Source organism: Talpa occidentalis, unplaced genomic scaffold, assembly GCF_014898055.3.
Source record: "Talpa occidentalis isolate TD23 unplaced genomic scaffold, MPIMG_talOcc4v2.1 talOcc4.6, whole genome shotgun sequence".
Lineage (NCBI taxonomy): Eukaryota > Metazoa > Chordata > Mammalia > Eulipotyphla > Talpidae > Talpa > Talpa occidentalis.
In genome coordinates, this window is record NW_023604972.1 from 88,841,022 (window position 1) to 88,861,713 (window position 20,692).

Consider the following 20,692-nt stretch of genomic DNA (forward strand, 5'->3'; position numbering starts at 1 on the left):
AAGACTGTTTTGTTTGATATATTATTAATTAGGAACACTGGCCACACGCTTTTCTTGTTTTCCTAACATTATTATTTTTGGTGATAATTTGCATGAGAATTGACTAGTTATCATGTATGATTCAAAATAGAAATTGCTTTGTCATATTCAGGCTTGCAAAATAAGTTTTTAATTAAATCTAGATTTTTCCCAACCTTAGCTAAAAATGCATATCATCTCCTGAACAGGCATATTGAGCCACACTCTTAAGTAAGTCAGGGGGAGGAAGCTAGACACCTGGTTTTTTGTTGGTGCTTGCTTACTGATCTTTAAAGTCCCACTGCTTTTACTTCAAGGTTTCTCAGTCCAACACTACTGTCATTTTGGGCCCCACAGTTCTTTGTTACGGGATCTGTTTGGTCCGTTGTAGGATGTTAAGCAGCAGCATCTCTCACCTCTATACTCAGTAAATGGCCAGTAACACCCACATATACACACAGTTGTTTCAACCAACAGTGTCTTGATGTTGCCAGTTAACTCCTAGGGAACAAAATACCCCCAACTGCGAACCACTGGTGTTATTCAGTATTGGGGTTTCTAGTAACTGATGAAGTAGGTAGTTAAAGGTATGAATTATATTCCTGGACTCTGAAATTCAGTGGGTTAAACAGTGCTAATTCTTTGTGGCCCATTTAGTTTTCTACAGCAGTTATTAATGGTAGGCCAAAGACCTTTCATGCATATCACATTTGCTCTTTCCAATAGCCTTATTAGAATGGTGAGGAAACTAAAAAAAGAGTAACTAGCCCAAGGTTACCATAGCTGGTACTGATCTACCATATAGTAGTATTCAGTGTAACTAAAATGTTTATTGATGAATAAGGTGTTACTACTCAGCCAGAGTAAGTCGTCCCCCTCCACCACCTTTTTTTTGGGTAATTAACCATAGTTCACACTGGGAAAATTTTACTTACTTGTATTTTTGTTCTTTTCAATTGTTCTTTTCTAAATTATTACATTAAATGAAACCTGGCATAGTAGTCTCATGGTTTTTAATAGTTCCTTTGTAAAGAATGTTTTACCCCACTATATTTTATGCTTCATGCACTGGTGACTTTTGTTGCAGTTTATTTGCCCTACCTCCAGCTAAATCATTACATACTTGATTCTGAATCATCTACCAGTAGGAATGTTAAGTATAAATAAGACACTTATTTTGCTGAGGTGTACATACATAGAACCAGTAAGTGAGTAGAAAAGCATTTGCTTTAATTTTTCTTCATATACAATTCTAGTGTAGCAGTCGCGTATAAATTATAATTAGTTTACTCATTCTTGGTTATCAAGTATTGTTAACAGATTTTTTTTTTTCCATGTTGACAGACTCCTATTTAACTTAACTCTAACATAACATCATTTAGTTTTAGGTGTGCATCATTAAAAAAAATCAACATCTTTGTAGTATACAATGATCCTTTTTCCCTGATTTACACTACCCTTTTTCCTCTTCTGATAACCACAATTTGGTCTTAAAGTCCAAAAGTATGTATTTGTTTCTGTATAGGCTTACATATAAATGAAATCATAAGGTGTTTGTCTTTCTCCTTTTGACCTATCTCACTAGGCTTAATGCCCTTTAGGAGCGTCCATGTTGTTGCAAATATCAGAATTTCACCTTTGGTGTATGTATATATACATGCCATATCTTTATCCACTTGTCTGATATTAAGAACTTAGGTTGTTTCCAACTCTTAGCTGTTATAAATAATGCAATTTGAAAATGCATATTTGAAGACGCGTATAGCTCTTCAAATTGGTGTTTTTACATAATTTGGATAAATACCTAGAAGTCAGGTAATTAGATTGTAGGAATTTCTATTTTTAATTTTTTGATGACTCCATGCCTACATTCTATATTAACTGTACCATTTTACTATCCTACCAACAGTGAAACTGGCGATATGAGTGAATTGTTTCATGTGTAACACACATGTTCATTTATATAAATCTATAACTAAATGATAATGAAGGTTGATACAATAATTTTGTATTAAATATTTCCTTAGGAAAATGTTCTGCTGCTGCCCTTGATGTTCTTGCAAACGTGTATCGTGATGAGCTTTTACCACATATTTTGCCCCTTTTGAAAGAATTGCTTTTTCATCATGAATGGGTTGTTAAAGAATCAGGCATCTTGGTTTTAGGAGCAATTGCTGAAGGTAGGTCTAAATCAAATTTGAAATGTAAAGTTCTTAATGGGTGCTAATGTGATATGTTGCTTTTAGGAATTCTTAGTATATAAACACAAACTATTCAGTCTTGAATTCACATGCATTGTTTTAACAGTGGAGATACTTTCTGAAAAAGTGTCATTAGTTGATTTTGTTGTTGTGTGAACATCATAGAGCATAATACACAAACCCAAATGGTATATAACCTACAACATACCTAGATTATATGGTATAGACTTCTGGGACCAGCATCCTATATTTAGTCCATTGTTGACTGAAACATCATTAAACAACATGGCCTCCCTGGTGGCGCAGGTGGTTGAGTGCCGCACTGTGAAGCTGTCTGCAGCCTCTCCAGTGTGGGTTTGATGCTGGCTGGCAAGAATCCCATGTGACGAGGCAGGCACCTCCTGTCTCGCCTGCTACTCCCCTCAGCAGTGTATTTCATCAGTCTGCCTGTTCTGTTCCCCGCTCTGTCTCTGGTGAATCCTCTCACCCTCCTGCACTTCTGGCCTGCATCTGGTTCTTGTATAAAAATAAATCTTTAAAAAGAAAAAAACCCACATCATTAAACAACATGTGACTGTAATTCTTTGTTCTCTTATGTTGTGAATGTGGGGATGAACAAGACTTTGATCCACATTAATCTTTAAAAGGATACTCGAATCCAAAAACCATCTTAGAATAAGTTTTTCTTTGAACCATTAAGTTTTTACTTTGTTTATTAAAAGAGGTATAGGTTTCCAGGGTCCCTGGTGGTGCAGGGATTAAAGTCTCTGTGCTATCAAGCTACTGCCAGTCACTGTGGCATAAGTTCAATCCATGGACAGGGAGCTAACCCACATGTTGCCGCAGACCTCTCTTGTCTCACCCACTGCTCCCTTTAGCAGTGTATTTCAGTAGATCTGCTCCCCTCTTTGTCTCTAGTGAATCCTCTCACCCACTGCACCTCTCACCTACACCCCAGTACTTGTATATATACATAAATAAAAATCTTTAAAAAAAAAAAAGAGAGAGGGGTGGGTAAGAGAGTTACAGGTTTCTAAACCCAGCCACATAATTTTCAAACGAGAGGACACTGATGACAGAAACATCCCATTATTAGGAAAAACATTTTGTTCCGTATACAAGTATAAGAAACATGTCTGGAGCAACAGCGTCCTCTTAAAAGGTTATTCTGTAAAGACCTATCTGCTGCAAATTGAAGCATTTTACAGGCACTTCAGAAATCCAGAATTTGTGTTGCAGAATTAAAATGAGTTCCTAGCCCAAATGGAAGATAGTTTGGAATACCTTGTTTCCATTTCAGCTACTCATTTTTATAATTTGAAAGAGATTATTACAATATATTGCAGTAGAGGTGATCTGAATCTTTTGCATGGATGTATGTTTCAGTTTAGTATTCAACTGGAATAGTCTTGTTGTAACCAAATTTTAGCACTTTCTGAAAGACTTGCTTTTTTTTCTAGGTTGCATGCAAGGCATGATTCCATATCTGCCTGAGCTCATTCCTCACCTTATTCAGTGCCTCTCTGATAAAAAGGCTCTTGTGCGTTCCATAACATGCTGGACTCTTAGCCGCTATGCACACTGGGTAGTCAGCCAGCCCCCAGACACGTACCTGAAGCCATTAATGACAGAATTGCTAAAGCGTATCCTGGATAGCAACAAGAGAGTACAAGAAGCTGCCTGCAGGTTTGACAAATAACAAAATGTTTATTGTGAGAAAAAGTATTTCAATAAGAAGTTGATTGCTAATTGTACTTATGGAATATTGGTATAAAATTAATAGTGGGGTTTTTGATATCTGTAGCTTAATTTGATATTATCTTTAGCCTTCACTTGATTTTATAAATCCAAGTGTGCTTCTAACTAGATGTCAGTCTTTGCTTCGTCTTTTTTTTCCTCAAGTCATTGGCTATCATAACAGTAGATAGCTTTCACCCTGATTCCCACAGACATCAGGAGTGAGGATGGCAAAGATATGTTCTTGAGCAGATCCAAATCAATTACCTAATTCTAAAGAAAGTCTCACAGAGACCTATCTGTCACTTTGTGAGTCTACTCCAGTAACTGCTGTCGGTTTAGAGCTGTTTTTGCATCAGACTAGCATTTTTATTCTACTATTAATACTATTTGTGAACATTTTTATGTTCCTAAAAATCCTGCTACTTATGTTTATAGCTCTTACTTTTTTAAGGACAGTTGCTTTTACCATTGACTTCGTTAATAGGAACAATAAGTTGTTGAAAAAGTAGAAAGTAAATATAAAAGGAGTGGAACTTTACTAGATCTGAAGCAGAATTATCTGGAAGATTCTGATTCTTAATGAGGTGAAAGTTGAATAGGAGACTATGCTGTAGCACTAATTTTTTTTTTTTTTTTTTTTTTTTTTTTGGTAAAATCTGGGGAGGATACAGGTTATATTTGGTTCCCTGTAGATTATTCATCTGGTAAGGTTATTTTTAGCGCTAATTTTATTAGACATATACTAAATACTGGGCTTTAGTAGTCCTATCTTGAACATTGGAGGCTGTTAGGGAATACTAAACAGCTATAAAATTTATGATAAATGCTGTGAATGACATAGGTAATGCTAATGAAAAGGACTTTTATTAACAAATGACTTGCCTCTCATTTTAGGAATTCCTGAATAGGTAGAACAGAAGACAGTAAAACCCTAATCTTAGAAATAAAGGACTAGATACACTTTTGAGTCAAGAGACATTTAAGTATAAATTAATTTCACTGAGCCTGAAGTTTTTTCCTTTCTTACACATTTCTGCTAGTAGGTAAACTAAATTATTTCATAAGGCAGGTTTATAATAGCAAATGTGCTCCACTTTATAGCGTAGGGTTTAGAGACACATTGTTAATCACTTTAATGAGAGGAATTGTTTACAAATACAATTGAATATATTTAAAATGTACAGGGTGATGGTTTGATACACATATAAATAGTGGTACAATTACTAAGATCAAGACAATTAATACATCTGTCACCTCACAGACAACTTGGGTTTTTGTGTGAGGGGGGAATGCTTAGGATCTGATCTACTCTCAGTAATTTTCAAGTATATGATATCCTGTTAACAACTCTAGTCACAGTGCTGTACATTAGATCCTCAGAAGTTATTCTTAGTTTAACTGAAAATTTGTTTTCCTTTGATCTACATCTCTTCGTTGTGCCCCTCCTGTCTCCTGAGAAACATCATACTGTGTTGTTCTACACTAAGCATTGAAAGTCCTTTTTATTTTGTGGCCTTTGTAATAGATTGAAGGGGCGGGGTATAAATTGGAGTTAACAGTAATTTTGATTTCGTTAATATGGGACAACCACTAGAATGTAATCTTCCTGAGAATGGGTACATTGTTCATTGCTATATTCTTAGTACTTGGTGACTAAAAATATATTAAACACCAAGTACCTTTGTTGAATCAATAAATACAAAAACATTTTAGTTGCAGGTTTTGCCATTGTAATTAAACAGATGCTCATGATAGGCTCTTTGAAATAAGTGATGATAAATGGGAGAGAAATAATATGAATAAGATGAGGAGATAGGCATGAAAGTGAAATAGATATTCTGTGAACTGAAAGACTTAGTTTCTATCTTTATGATGAACTGTTTTGTACAACCGTAATTTTATTTATTTATTTATTTTTTTTTTTTTTGGTAATTATAGTGCCTTTGCTACCTTAGAAGAGGAGGCTTGTACAGAACTTGTTCCTTACCTTGCTTATATACTTGATACGTTGGTTTTCGCGTTTAGTAAATACCAGCATAAGAACCTGCTCATTCTTTATGATGCCATAGGAACATTAGCAGATTCAGTAGGACATCATTTAAACAAACCAGTAAGTATCTGTGGTAAAGTATTTATAGCCAATATGTTAACCTATGTAGGGAAATCAAAATATTTTGGGAGATGTGAAGGTTTAGTGTTTGCTACATTAAAAATACAGATCCTACAAAGGCAACAAGTGTGTTTACCTTTTAAATTGTTTTTTTGGGGGCCTCCCGTGGTGGCACAGGCAGCTGAGCGCAGCGCTGTGAGGCTGTCCGTGGCCTCTGCAGGGTGGGTTCAATCCTGGCCGGCTGGCAAGAGTCCCACCTGGTGTGGCAGACCTCTCCTGTCTTGCCCACTGCTCCCCTCAGCAATATATTTCAGTCAGTCTGCCTGTTCTGCTCCCCGCTCTGTCTCTGGTGAATCCGCTCACCCTCCCGCGCATCTGGCCTGTACCCCGATTCTTATATGCATGAATAAATAAATCATTTTTTAACAATTGGGTTTTTTTTGTTATGTGCATAGTATGGAAATTACAGCAAAATTCTACATGAATTCACAAACATTTCATAGAATGACTTTAAAGTGATAACAGCTTTATACTATGGATTTCTACTTTTTACTTAATTTTGGGTATTTCTTGTATCTGCCACTTAATAAACACTGAAGTTTCAGAGTACACATCTAGACATCTTTGTTTTCTCACCAGGTATGGGGAATATACTAACAAATAGAAATTGGGATAATAGATTAAAAATGCTAAATAGTAGTGTAAAGTATGCCTGAGTAACCAAACACTGTCTCTAGCAGTGTTCATAGTTGAAGAGGAAAATGAAACTGGATTTGTTTTAAAAGGACTTAAGTAATACTAGAATTTTAATAGCACTCAAAATTCCCTGCTGAAGAATAGATTTCCTGTTTATAGTTGCTGTAAGAAATTGTTTATAAATTAAAACTTTAATGTGTGGTGCAGGACACAATGTTTGTGGGTTTGCTTTGGTATGAGTTGATTTTGTTGCAGAGTTGGGGGTTCTTAGGGATAGTTATGAATGTCTTAAATCAGACTCTTCAGACTATACTCCTTGTTCACACTATTACGGTCTTTGTTTACTCAGTTTTACAGATTCTTTAGTTTCAAGGACACTTAATGATTATGAATCTTTATACTAACGCATATATAAATTTACCCATCATTCATAACATATATACTACAAAACCACATTACCTATCATAAAACCTGGGACTGAAAATTTCAGTCACTAGAGAGTGAAACGTACAAAAATCATCCCTGATTATTGGGGCCTCCCTGGTGGCACAAGAGGTAAAGCATCTGCACTCTGAAGCAGTCTGCAGCTATTGCAGCATGAGTTTGATCCCCAGCCAGGGAGGTGACCCACATGACACAGCAGATCTCTCCTGTCTCGCCCGCTGCTCCCCTCAGCAGTGTATTTCAGTCAGTCTGCCTGTTCTATTCCCCACTCTGTCTCTGGTGAATCATTTCACCCCAACCCCACCCCAGCCTGTTCCCCAGTTCTTGTATGCATAAATAAATACATCTTTAAAAACAAACAAACAAAAAAATCATCCCTGATGGTCAGGTAATTTTTATAAAATGGTATACATTTTACCTAAGAAAGGATATAAGATGATTTTAAAATAGAATAAGAGTGTATAAAATAGACAAAAAGAAATTTTAAGATGGTACGTAGAGCAAGAAATGAGTCTTAAAAATGTATTCTGTAATAACTTAATGTGTTCTGTAATAACTTACACAATTCAAATGAATTTTAATTTTCATACTCAGAATGGACTTTTTTGCATGTAATCATGGAGTTTTGTTTTTTCATCTTTGTAAATAGGAATATATTCAGATGTTAATGCCTCCACTAATCCAGAAGTGGAACATGTTAAAGGATGAAGATAAAGATCTCTTTCCCTTACTTGAGGTATGCTGAGCTCCAATGTGTAGTTAATCTAATTGTGTGCTTCATTGATAACAAATTTACAAATCAAAAATGGGTATAAGTGTTGAATAAATGTGATTTCTCGTTACTTTAATTACTTTAATTATGGCACATGTATATTAAATACTGTTATACAGAGATAATGTAATAGACATGTCATACTTTTTTTGAGTACACAGGATTTTACATGTTTTCTAACCAGCTCTATTTAGTTAATTATGGCTTTTTTTATCAGCATGTATAGCTCTTTTAATCATATTTCTTCATAGATAGTTTAAATTATGTTGTCTATTTTGTGTGTGTGTAAATAAATATACATATATACATACTCATCTATATGTAAAATAGTATTGGTTTTCATAGTAGTAAGGAGGGACTTAACATCCTTTTTCTGTCCTGTTTAATATTTTTCCATGTGTACTTAATTTTTTTTTTAACCAAAAATAACTTTTTGTATGATACTCAATTAACAATCAAATGTAACTTAAACCAGTGAATTGTTTTTTAGAGCCAGTTTAGTCCTTGTCATTCTTGTTCTCCTTGTCATTTCAAGGATCACCCCTTCTGCCATGGATTGTCCTTAGCCAAGAAAGTAAAAACTTCTGTGACCAGAGTAATGGCTAATTCTGGACCCAGTAAAACAATGTACCCATTAAAGTTCACTCATATCATTAACCAGAATTGGAGGATAAATAAATGTAATTGAGAGAAAAATAGGAGTATATAGTACTTAATCTGTTTTTGAAGGATAATACCTGATATTATAGAAACTTTAAAAAAAAAAAACCTGAAAAAAATCTCCCTTTGACTGGCTGACCAAAAATAGCAATTAGAGACATCCAAATGAGGGGTTTGAAAAAATGAACCTGCTGCTATAGACATGTAGTGCTGATTCATAAATTATTAGGACCTTATAATTTTAAATATTCCAGAATTTTACACACATGCTTTATTTTTTCTAGTGCCTATCTTCAGTTGCCACAGCCCTGCAGTCTGGCTTCCTTCCATACTGTGAACCTGTGTATCAGCGTTGTGTGAACTTAGTACAGAAGACACTTGCACAAGCCATGGTATTCAAAAAAATTATCTCTTCTTGACATCATTTTCTAAGGATAGGCATAGTTTATACAAGTTTTTTCAGTAATTAAGTCAAATTACGTTGTTTAAACTTTGTGTCCGATTTCAGCTGAACAATGCTCAACCAGATCAATATGAGGCTCCAGATAAAGATTTTATGATTGTGGCCCTTGATTTACTCAGTGGCCTGGCTGAAGGACTTGGAGGAAACATTGAACAGCTAGTAGCCCGAAGTAACATTCTAACACTAATGTATCAGTGCATGCAGGTGAGCTTTGTTAAATTAAAAGGAGATGAAACCTGTTTCTCCTGTCAAGTTGAGATTAATTACTTATTATTTCTTATAGGATAAAATGCCAGAAGTTCGACAGAGTTCCTTTGCCCTGTTAGGTGACCTGACAAAAGCGTGCTTTCAGCATGTTAAGCCTTGTATAGGTATGAACATTTTTCCACTGCTATGATCTGATTTTTTAACTTTTTTACATCAGTTGTGTTTTACTGGTAAACTGGACTTTCATAGAGTCCAACACTTGTAAATGTGCATTTTACTGCATTAAAGCAGCTCTTATTGCAGCAAGCAGGATGGGAGTGTCTGGTGCTTAATTTCTAGAGCTTGGCATCATTTCAGTAGCTAGTTAGGCACTCCTTTGACTGAATGGAAGTTGGACAAGTATTAGTAAAGGACATGTAAACCTGTGAAACCTTGGTACTTTGTGCCTGTTCCTAAGTTTTGAATTAACCACTCCTTATTTTGGTATACGTACCCAAAAGTGATAATGTTTTCTCATAATAAATAAGCATAATTTCTCAGTTATCATAGGTAACTTTTGGGATGATTTACTTTTAAATAATGATTGGTTTCTATTTTAATAGCATGAAATGTGTTTTGGCCTTTTGTACAGATAAGGACTTCCTTGAATAATGTAACCTGAATTTCTATCAATTCATGGATTAAATGCTTTTTGGTTATTTTTCCTCTATCTGTCTTTTTTATTTTGAGTTTGGGTTCTGGTTTGTTTGTTTTTTTTCCCCCCTCCTACACCAAGTCACCTCCTTTATTTTCTGTATCCACATTTTGGGCAATAATTGTTTATAGTACATTATTTAATTAACCGTGGTTCATAACATTGACTTAAATGACTTTTTCATTTGATACAGTTATGCTTTGAGCCTTCCTACTTCTCCTAGTTTCATTGAAGTATAATTGATATATAATGGATAATATTCAAGGTTTTTACATATTGCAAAATGATTTTCACAATAAGCTTAATTTAACAGTCTTTACTGCATAGTTTCAAAGATTTATTTCCTTGTGATAAGAACTTTTAAGATCTGCTCTCTTAGCTTTTTAAATACGCAATTCAGTATTCTTCTTAACTATAGTCATCATATCATACATTAAGTTCACAGATCTTGTACTGGAAGCTTGTACCTTTCAAGTACCTTCTTCCAGTTCCCAGTTGTGCTTTTGAATAACTATCCTAAATTTTGAGTAATGACATTAATTATGATGTGTTAAAATAAGTCAGTCAAATTTAAGTATAACTACTCTAAATGAAAGTATAATGAATTTTTATTTCATGAAAAGCTTCTTTAAATACTTAACCAATTTAGTTAAAAGTTTTAAACTAGTATGAAAGGATTTCAGTTCTTAAGACCTTACACACCCAGATATACCTTCGTCAGGAGGTACACAGTGTCTGGTTGGCTTTTTAAAATTTTTACCAATCATGATGGTGATTTTCTAAATCTGTGATACCCAATGGAAAGTGGGGCCATTTACACACACAGGGAGACACACACACACTAACACACAAGGAACATTTTCTAATATCTGGAGATATTTTCTTTAACACTGGGAGTGTGTTGCTGTTATCTGCTATGGAGAGACAGGATATTGCTAGACATTACTACAATGCATGAGACATCATCTTTCTCCCAGCCCCACCCCCCACCCTGGCCCAAATTGTCAGTATTGGTGAGATCAAGAATCACTGACTTAAAGCCACTAAGTAGGGGTTTAAAAAATGATAGTTTAAAAAATGATAATTCTTCATTTAATAAAAATGATAGTATTTTAATTCTTAATCTAGTTCATGTGAGGAAACATAAAGAGACATTTCCATATCAAAAATCTGTTGCCCTGAGATACAAATTAAATAGGAGAGGCAGGATAATTAGTTGGTTCTCTCTACTTACCAGTTATCAAAAATAATTGATTACCAGCATCTTCCAGAGGTATCTATATTTGTTTCAGTTTAGTTTTTGTTTGTGTTTGTTTTTGAGTGTCAGTATGAACTCTTGATGCTCAAGTTGTCCTAGTGTTGTCAGTGGGCATTTAATCAAATTGGCTTGCCCCCTGAGTTTTGTTTTGTTTTGGTATGACAAAAAGATTCAGGCTTGTTTTGTATATTTCCTCTTCTTAACCTGCAATGAGATATTGAACCTTCAATCTTTTTAAATTGAAAATGCTTATTTAGAGGCCACAATCTAAGTATTAGGATAAAAGTTACTTATTTAAAAGCCAAGATTACTCATTTAAAATTTTGTGTGAAAAACTAGCTCTGAAGAAAGTTCTATTGTATCGTATTTTTCTTCACTTTCAATTGGAATTTCCTTAGTCTGGTGATGAGAGATTATTCTGATCAACTCTTGAATAATGATACCTAAAATAACCCAAAACTTAGGTTTCCTAGTATGCTTCATATGAAAGAATGTTCAGTGGCCAAATACCGCCTCCTTCACTTTAAGATAAATATTACTTGGTAGATCTTACCTAGATTTGTTTTACTTGGTGGATTTCCTTTAAAGCAAAACATAGTGCTACTGACTAACTTACTAATGTAATCTTTAATTTATTTTTTTTTTTTCCTAGCTGATTTCATGCCAATATTGGGAACCAACCTAAATCCAGAGTTCATTTCGGTCTGCAACAATGCCACTTGGGCAATTGGAGAAATCTCCATTCAAATGGGTAAGATTTTCTTTCCCTTTAAAAGTATAAATTTAATTTTTTAAATACTTTTGCAAATGCTCCTTAAAAAAATGATCTTGTAACATGACATGGTTAATAAAAGGAAGATAATATTTTACTTTTTTTAACATTCAATTATTTTTTTTCTCTTGGCAATGATCTAGGTATAGAGATGCAGCCTTATATTCCTATGGTGTTGCACCAGCTTGTAGAAATCATTAACAGACCCAACACACCAAAGACGTTGTTAGAGAATACAGGTACCATATGACTGAACTGTTAATGGTGAAGAGAAAATTATTTGCCTTTTAATTTTCATTAAGATGCGTAGAGAAACCAAAGCAAAGCTATCTTTAGAAACTCAATTTATTATTAATGTCTGTTTTGGATTCTCAGTAGCGAAATATGTACTGTTGTAGCTGCATTCCCTAAGTAATTTTTAGAAACTTAAAATTATATATATTCTAGTGTTTTAATACTCCCTCAAAGGGACCCCAGCTAACTATTGAACAATATGAATTTTACTTTTACATTAATAAAGAGAGTAACTGGGAGCTGGGAAGAAATTTTTTGATAGATGAAAATGTGACCAAAAGTAGATTGCAATATAGTGACTAATTCGGTTAACGATGGCATATGTGTTTTTGTATTTCATTGTATACTTTCCTTCAAATTGAGAACTTGAGCAGTACCTTATGGGAATTTTATTCAGGGGGCTTGTTTCTCTTTTGCATTTATAGAGAGCATGTTTATATTAAAGAGTACCTTCCATACTATAGAACACATTTCAGGGTGATTTCTTTCTCTCCTCTAAAAATTTGCTAATAATGATAAAAGAGCTAAATTTTGGTTTCAATTAAATATATTCCTTTCTTTGTTATACTAAGATAATTCGGGTAATGTTCAGTATTGATGAGGGTTTACCAAAATACTGGGCAAAAATTAAAATAGGATTTTAGAAATAAGAATGCATTTTCATTTTCAAATTTATTTTCTTTCTGTTTTTTTTAATTATAGAAAGTATATTCTAATGTGATCAAAATTGATATGTTTATTGGTATGGAAGGAAATCTTGATTATAAAACAGTTTATATGGCTGTTTGGCTGTATGGGTACTGTTATTATCATAAAGTGAATTAGATTTTCTTGCTGGGAAGTACAAAAATCTATACGTAGAATAGTTAATGAAATCTTGTCAGGTTTTTATCTCTGTAGAATGCAGTACCTATACATGACATTCAGATTGGAACACTTGCCAGTAGAAAATCACTGTGGAACCTAAAGAAACTTCCTATTTATTTTTAAATGTGAATGCATAACTGCAAATAAATGTTGAGTGTAATGTATATTAAAGTTTCTTGTGGGATATCAGTGGTGAATTTGTTGGAGTTCTGTTAACAAATTGGCTTTTTAAGACTATATTTTAGGTATAATTCTACTCTAAATAAATCAAACAATAATGCCTTTCAAGTTGATGGATTGAATTTGTAGATTAAGAAACACTTGGAATTTATTGGATTTATCACAAGTGACTACAGAAAGTGTTTCCCTTATTCCTTGCACAAAACAAAGGGGATTTTTTTTAATTATTAAAATATTTATCAGTGACTAATGCTTACAGATTATAGCAAACTTAGTTAACCATTTCTTAATATTTCATAAAGCCAATCCCTTAGTGAATGCAGTTATTTGATTTTTCCAATTAGTATATCCTACACTGAACTTTTTCAATGGACCATCATCTGCTTTATCGCATGTTTCATTGGATTGTTCATACTTGCCTGTTTAATGAGAATGTTGCATAGTTTGTGTCTTTTGAACATAGGTTTTCTTTCTCTTGCTTCATATGAATCTGCTGGATTTTAGTATTATCTGTGTAGTTTGCTTCAAGTAATCCTTAAACATTTTTCTTTACCCCCCCACCCTTTTTTTATGAAAGGTTAACCTGTAAGTTTTTGAGAGAACACCATTAAAGCACCTCATGGTTTGTTTTCTGTTCGTATTTTTTTTCCCGTTGTGTATAAATGTATTTATATGTATGTACCTTTGAATTGCAAAATGCAGTTCTGAGTTGCATTTGTTTTCAGTTCTTAGTTAAGGACTTCTGGATTTTGATGGTGAATATGTTTGATTAAATTCCACTTCAAAAGAATTATTTTAATTCCTTTATGTCAAATGTGGTTTGAAACTAGATTACTACCTGAGTTACTATCATCACCATCAGAGGTTTTTGTAATGGGGTTTAATACGGCACAACAATTTTCCAATCCATTCATGCAGTACATAACATAACACCTAAAATTGGAAAGTTGATTTTGATATCAGACAATACTTTGTTTGGGAAATGTTAACCAAAAACTTCACCAAAATTTGGATTAAATTCCTAGGTAATGGAAATCACTTATAAAATGTGGAGAAGTGAGAAATTTTAACTTAACTTCTGAGAGAAGTATGTTTTGGTAAACAATTCAGAAATTTGGTCATTCACATTTTCTGATATTTTGATGGGCCCATAGAATTCATTAAGTTCTGAAATTCAACTCAGTTTGAATGAAGAATCTCTGACTCCATTCACTTAGTCGCTCATCTTTTTATTAACAGAATGATACTTCTACACGAGCGAGAAAAGCAGTTCATCATGGTTTTTGGTGTTCTCTCAATCTTTAAAATTTTTTTAATTCCTTTTGTTTTTCTTTTTCCAAGAGTATGCCATATATGTTGCTGCCCCTTATTTTAGGGGGTGGTAATAAACAGCACTGGTGAAATCTTATGTTTATTATCATACACAAATTCTGTTGGTTTCTGTTTCTGAGTTATTTGTTGTTTTTTCTTTATTTTTTCTCCTTCCCCCTCATTTGCTCATGTCTTGGTTGGCGTTTGGTGGTGTATAACCGTGATTGCGTTACCTTAGCAATAACAATTGGTCGTCTTGGTTACGTTTGTCCTCAAGAGGTGGCCCCCATGCTACAGCAGTTTATAAGACCCTGGTGTGTATTATTCAATCTTTTTTTTTAATTCATTTTTCTTCACTCTTTCTTTCTCTATCTCACTTTTAGATATATTTTCAGTTGGTTACAAAAATCACAATCCTTAATCATTACCAACCATGTGACTAATCTTGTCCTATCAGGTTTGTGAGGTTTTTCAGTAGCATCGTCATGTATATTTATTTTATGTTGTGGCTAACGACTAATTGATGCATGGGATAAGATTGTCACATGCTTGCTGTGTTAAAAAGCTTGATTATACATAAAAAGCATTTAAATATCCAGTAAAACAAAGATGCATGCAAATTTTATAAATTTAGGTTTTTGCATTTTCTTTTTGAGAATTAATTTGAAAACTTGGATTGCATTAAGAAATAAATGTCTAAATTTGTTATGTATAGAAATCTTATTTGCTTGTTAATATAAAAGTTAAACATCTACACCATAAGTTGTAAACTAGTTTATATTGTGGCAGTATATCCTATGTTCTGCTTCTTTTAATTGATAATCTTTCAATTCAAGTCATTTTTAGTAGTGTTTAATGGAATACAGGTCATAATATAGTTTTAAAATTTAATGTGGTAATTTACTCTTGGGTCAAGCTCAGTAATAGTTTAAGTGGGAGATTAAAACCAATTGTCCATTTCATAGATGCAATCTATTAACAAGAAAATACAATTTCAAGGTTGCTACTATGCTTAGATTAAATGGGCTCAACATATGGAAAGTATGAGAAACTAGCTGTATGAAAATTCTTTAAACATAAACATTATCTAGACTATGGTGCTTATTCCATTAAATACTGTCCATTAGTATTATAATTAAACCTGCTTTTTACTTAAATGCTAAACTCAATTCTATAATTCAATAGGTGCACCTCTCTGAGAAACATAAGGGACAATGAGGAAAAGGATTCAGCATTTCGTGGGATTTGTACCATGATCAGTGTGAATCCCAGTGGAGTAATCCAAGTAAGTGTTCACAGGAATGTTTTTAACTTTTAATGTTTCGAATAACAAAACCATAAAGGAGGAAATATTTTTAATTATTAAAATATTGCATAGACTACATAGTTTCAAAAAATAATCACAATTTTGAAATAATAATGATTTGTTTTCTCAATTTTTTTGTCACGAAAGTAATAGTAAATAGGGAGAATAAAGTCCTATTCTTGTCTTGATTTAAATCAAAGATTCGTTTCATCCATATTCAGACCTCATTTATTTACTTTGTACATGCCTCCCATTAATGAATATCAGTTTGCTGAGTTGTAGGATAGCTACACTTTAGAGTGACCAAATAATAAGATACTTTCTATTACTTAGAAGCTAAGTTACAAAGTAGACTAATGAATTATCTGTTAAAATTGCTTTAACTTTGAGAGGTTATGATGTATTCCTTTTTAATTTCTCCATCTTTTATATTATATCGAAACATTTTTTAGGATTTTAAATATTATTTGATAACAGTATCAAAAATGACTGATTAAACTTGTGAATCCAACTGCCATTTTGATACACACAAAACAGAGACCTGTTGGTTGACATCATGTTTATGAAATCAACAAGATGCTAGCTATGGTATTCTAGGTTAAGTGCTCCAGATTCTTCATCAGATATATTTTGAGGAAAGAAAGCATGAGAAGGGTTTACGAGAAAATAGCCTTTCATTTCAGAGCTCATGTTGAAGACGTTTTTGGTTGAGATCTTTTGCTAGTTCCTGTCTTGTATTAGTTGCTGTGTTGCTTGTCAGTTCGGGTTTAGAAACCTTGTGAATTAACAGTTAATAAAATACTGTTGGTGGGTGAAAAGTGTAACTAATTTCACATTCATAAAATATTAATGACTTACTATAAAAATAAATCCGTACCATCTTTAGAGTGATTCATAGTTGCAAAAAAAGCTCCTAGCATAAAGTTTGTTTCTTCATTGCTTAAGAAATCCATGTCACCTTACCTCTAATATGACATATTAGAAGCACTTTCTACCAGAATCTTAGTAGTTTATTATTTTTGTGAATTAGCATTTTTAGATGGTTGTCATGAAATCACTGCCAACTTAAGGGTTGTTAAGACTTTTTATAGACTTTATGTGGCTGGGGTTAAAAGAAAATGTTCTAAGTTTCATTTTTGATGTTTGAATTTGTAACCATAGGTTCTTTTTTTTTTTTTTTTTTTTTTTTTTTTGAGCATAAATTGGCAAACTAACACCAAGCAATAAAATGATGTATTTCAAGCCATTGACACATTCTGTAGTGTCAATTCCAAAATTACCTAATATTCAATGTGTAATCATAGGTTACATGTTAAAAATCAGGCTTTGATATTTGGAAGGCATAAGGAATCATAATTTAAATAAATCATAAACTTTAGGCTCATGGCATGTTATTTGCTTAAATATGTGTTTGATACACATACTTTGGTATTAGTAAATTTTGAAATTAGGTTCTCTGAACTTGATAGTAAAATTTATGATTGACATCAGAATATCATTATTATTTTGAATGTTGTGTGTTGAACTGTTTTAGTATAGTCAAAATTTGAAAAGTAATGCAGGATTTAAAGCATTAAAGCATGTCATCTTGTTCTTGTATTCATAATCTGATTATTTTAAATCATTAAACACAGAATTTTTTGTTCTTTTCAGGTTAGTCCTACATAATTTGTAACTACAAAATTATTTTTCTAGTTTTTGGTCACTGAATTTCTATCTGAAAATGAGTCTTAAAATTTAGAACTATTCTAATATTTGATTTAAACTCATTTGTTATATACTTAATGGCTTGAAATTACTTCTTGACCAGTCAGAACTAAAAGTTTTGAACTTAATCTAATTTTTTGATAATGAAGGTATTTTTAGTTGGTGCTAATTTGATTTTAGTCCTTTGCTGCATGTAAACATTTACTAGACTGTTAGTTTGTGATGTATAAGCCTAAAGGATGTTGAGTTTCAGTATAAACTGAATGACTAGCGATTCCTTGATGGAATAGCAGGGACAGTAATTAAGTATCCCTTGGAATTAAGTTTTTAAAATGGGTTTTTGGGTTTTTTTAAGCCAGAATTCTATGTGATAAATATTCTGAACTCTACATATTTATTTTGCTGTTTGACATATGTCAATATAAGATGTGTTTCTTTCTACAGGACTTTATATTTTTTTGTGATGCTGTTGCATCATGGATTAATCCAAAAGATGATCTGAGAGACATGTTCTGTAAGGTAACTAAAAAGTTTTTATGATACACCTCTTGGGACTATTAAAATCCTATTTGGAGAGTTCGAATCATTTTTGTTTCACTCGAAACTTAAACTCTTCAAATCATACTGGTAGGCTCTGTTACCTTTGTTCTTGTAAAGAAATTGGTGTAGTCTTTTGGTGAGATACAATAATGATTTTATTGATAGGGCATGCACTTCAAAAATTGTCAAGCAATGCCACTGATTTGTGTGGTCCCCATTACCCCACCTATGCGAAATAGCAGTATTTTAAACTATGACTGACTGACTGTTGGTGTATAATATAAGCTGGTGAGCAAAGTAAATGTAAGTGATCTCCTCTGGGATTAAACCTGTATAGTTCCTTGTTTTATTAGTGCTCCTTTTAGAGTAACTATGGCCAGCACTCAACCAATACAAAATAAATAAAATGGTATTACACGTATGAATCACCAATAGAAATAGTGACATAATTGCAGCCATGAACTGCTTAGTTTTTTCAATTTCAAAAAAGTGAATATGGCAGGGCCTCCCCTGGTGGCGCAGGCGGTTGAGCAAAGCACTGTGAAGCTGTCTGCAGCCTCTGCAGCGCGGGTTCGATCTCTGCCCACCAGCGAGAATCCCACATGTCATAGCAGACCTCTCCTGTCTCGCCTACTGCTCCCCTCAGCAGTGTATTTCGGTCAGTCTGCCTGTTCTGTTCCCCTCCCTCTCTGTCTCTGGTGAATCCTCTCACACTCCCACGCATCTGGCCTGTACCCCAGTTCCTGTATGCATGAATGAATAAATCTTTTTTTAAAAAAATGAATATGGCATAGAAATTTTATTCTGCATGTTTTTGCTTTTCCTCAGTATCATGAAGATTATCAATTTTGCTCATAATACATTTGTTACTAGGACAATTGCTGAAGTCTAAACTCAAAGCAAAGTTTGCTATAATCGATGAAGAGCTTTTTAAGTAAGACAGAAATGTAAAATCCAACATGAAACATAAAAATTTAGAATAATAAAATAGTGCTTGATTTTTAGAAGCCATGCATACCTGAGTTTTTCTTTTTTGTTATTGATGAATGATTTTTTTCACTCTGTGCAGATCCTTCATGGATTTAAAAATCAAGTTGGGGATGAAAATTGGAGGCGTTTCTCTGACCAGTTTCCACTTCCCTTAAAAGAGCGTCTTGCAGCTTTTTATGGTGTTTAATCTTGCACTCTGAAGCTGCAGTCCCACAATTAGGGGTAAGTTTTGTGATGTAAAATAAATAGGGGTAAGTAATTAGGGATAATTTAGGGGTGTTTGTTACTAGGGGTAAGTTGTAAGAAGTTCAGTCTTTTTCATGATGGAAAAACTTAGGGACTGCATTCTAAAACTACTGAATAGAATAATAGCTATATGTTTTCTACAGAAGTTGAGAAAGCAGTTTTGTACTATATTGGACTTTAAACTTTGAGAATTTTTTCAAAGAACCAGCAGTACTGCAAGATAAAATGCATGGTTCCACTTTGAATTCTTCATAGAAAGAAAACCTAAGTTAGTCTGCAAGTTAGATTAATTAACAGTGCCTCAGTTGTTTTTTTAAATTTACCCTGCATGAGGTCACTAGCATTGACTGTGGGTAGGGTAAAATTGGTTAGTGTTTTGTTTTTATTGGAGTCACATTTTATTACAACATAAATCTTTGAAAATAGTACATCTGTACACTACGTTAAGTTCACCTCCAACATCCATTTCTGTCCTTCACCATAACATTGTCCCAATTTACCCACCTTTTTCCTTCCCTCTGGTAATTACTATTTGGTCTTACAGTCTAAAAGTTTGTTTTTGTTTTATTTTGCTCAAAAAATGGTTTAAGTTTTGAAGTATGAATTTATAGTCTCTATTATATTAAGGACTGTCCATATTGGAAGCTTTAGGGAAAGACCATTGTGAAATTGGAACTGGGTTTGGGCTCAGTAGATTAGAATATTTAGTATTTATTCTTAACACATATTTTATCGTATACCTCCCATTTACCCAACACTGTGTTGTAAAATGGGCTGTGAAAGATTGTTTTGATTTTGAGTGGTGTAGGGAGGGTAAGTCTACTTGGCTTTTGGGAGTTTTTTGAGTTTTTCTGTTAAGTCAGATTAACAATTTGACTTGAAAATTAAACACTATACTGTATACCATTGTAAGTACTGTTACTACATTGCCTAACATACTAGGTTGACTGGATAAATGTAAGGAATATGGGCCAGTATAGTAAACACTTTTGTAGGTTTTTGAAGATGAACTGAGACATATTTGACTAGGAGCTCGGGGGATTTACATGGTATGCAACCAAGATAAACACAGGTTAAATTTCCCCTTTATTTTGAAGGCTTTGTTTTCTTGCTTGCTTTTGTATTCTGAGCTAGGTATTAAATACGGAACGATTTCAATATCCAAATTGTCTAAAGTAGGATGTTGTAGACCTCTGACATGTTGCAGGCTCTTTTG

At 33.4% G+C, this 20,692-nt stretch overlaps 1 protein-coding gene across 2 annotated transcripts in view; it reads left to right on the plus strand.

The window, feature by feature from the left end:
- TNPO1 (transportin 1) overlaps positions 1 to 20,692 on the plus strand; it is a 92,814-nt gene that overhangs the window by 64,977 nt on the left and 7,145 nt on the right. For both annotated transcript variants that reach the window (XM_037529941.2, XM_037529942.2), the window contains exons 12-24: positions 2,046 to 2,198; positions 3,680 to 3,905; positions 5,898 to 6,069; positions 7,859 to 7,945; positions 8,926 to 9,033; positions 9,150 to 9,308; positions 9,388 to 9,475; positions 11,916 to 12,014; positions 12,179 to 12,274; positions 14,926 to 15,001; positions 15,873 to 15,972; positions 18,145 to 18,219; positions 19,310 to 19,452. In XM_037529941.2, coding sequence (XP_037385838.1) covers positions 2,046 to 2,198; positions 3,680 to 3,905; positions 5,898 to 6,069; positions 7,859 to 7,945; positions 8,926 to 9,033; positions 9,150 to 9,308; positions 9,388 to 9,475; positions 11,916 to 12,014; positions 12,179 to 12,274; positions 14,926 to 15,001; positions 15,873 to 15,972; positions 18,145 to 18,219; positions 19,310 to 19,417 — 1,547 coding nt within the window. In that variant the 3' untranslated portion in view covers positions 19,418 to 19,452. The remainder of the gene's footprint in view (positions 1 to 2,045; positions 2,199 to 3,679; positions 3,906 to 5,897; positions 6,070 to 7,858; positions 7,946 to 8,925; positions 9,034 to 9,149; positions 9,309 to 9,387; positions 9,476 to 11,915; positions 12,015 to 12,178; positions 12,275 to 14,925; positions 15,002 to 15,872; positions 15,973 to 18,144; positions 18,220 to 19,309; positions 19,453 to 20,692) is intronic.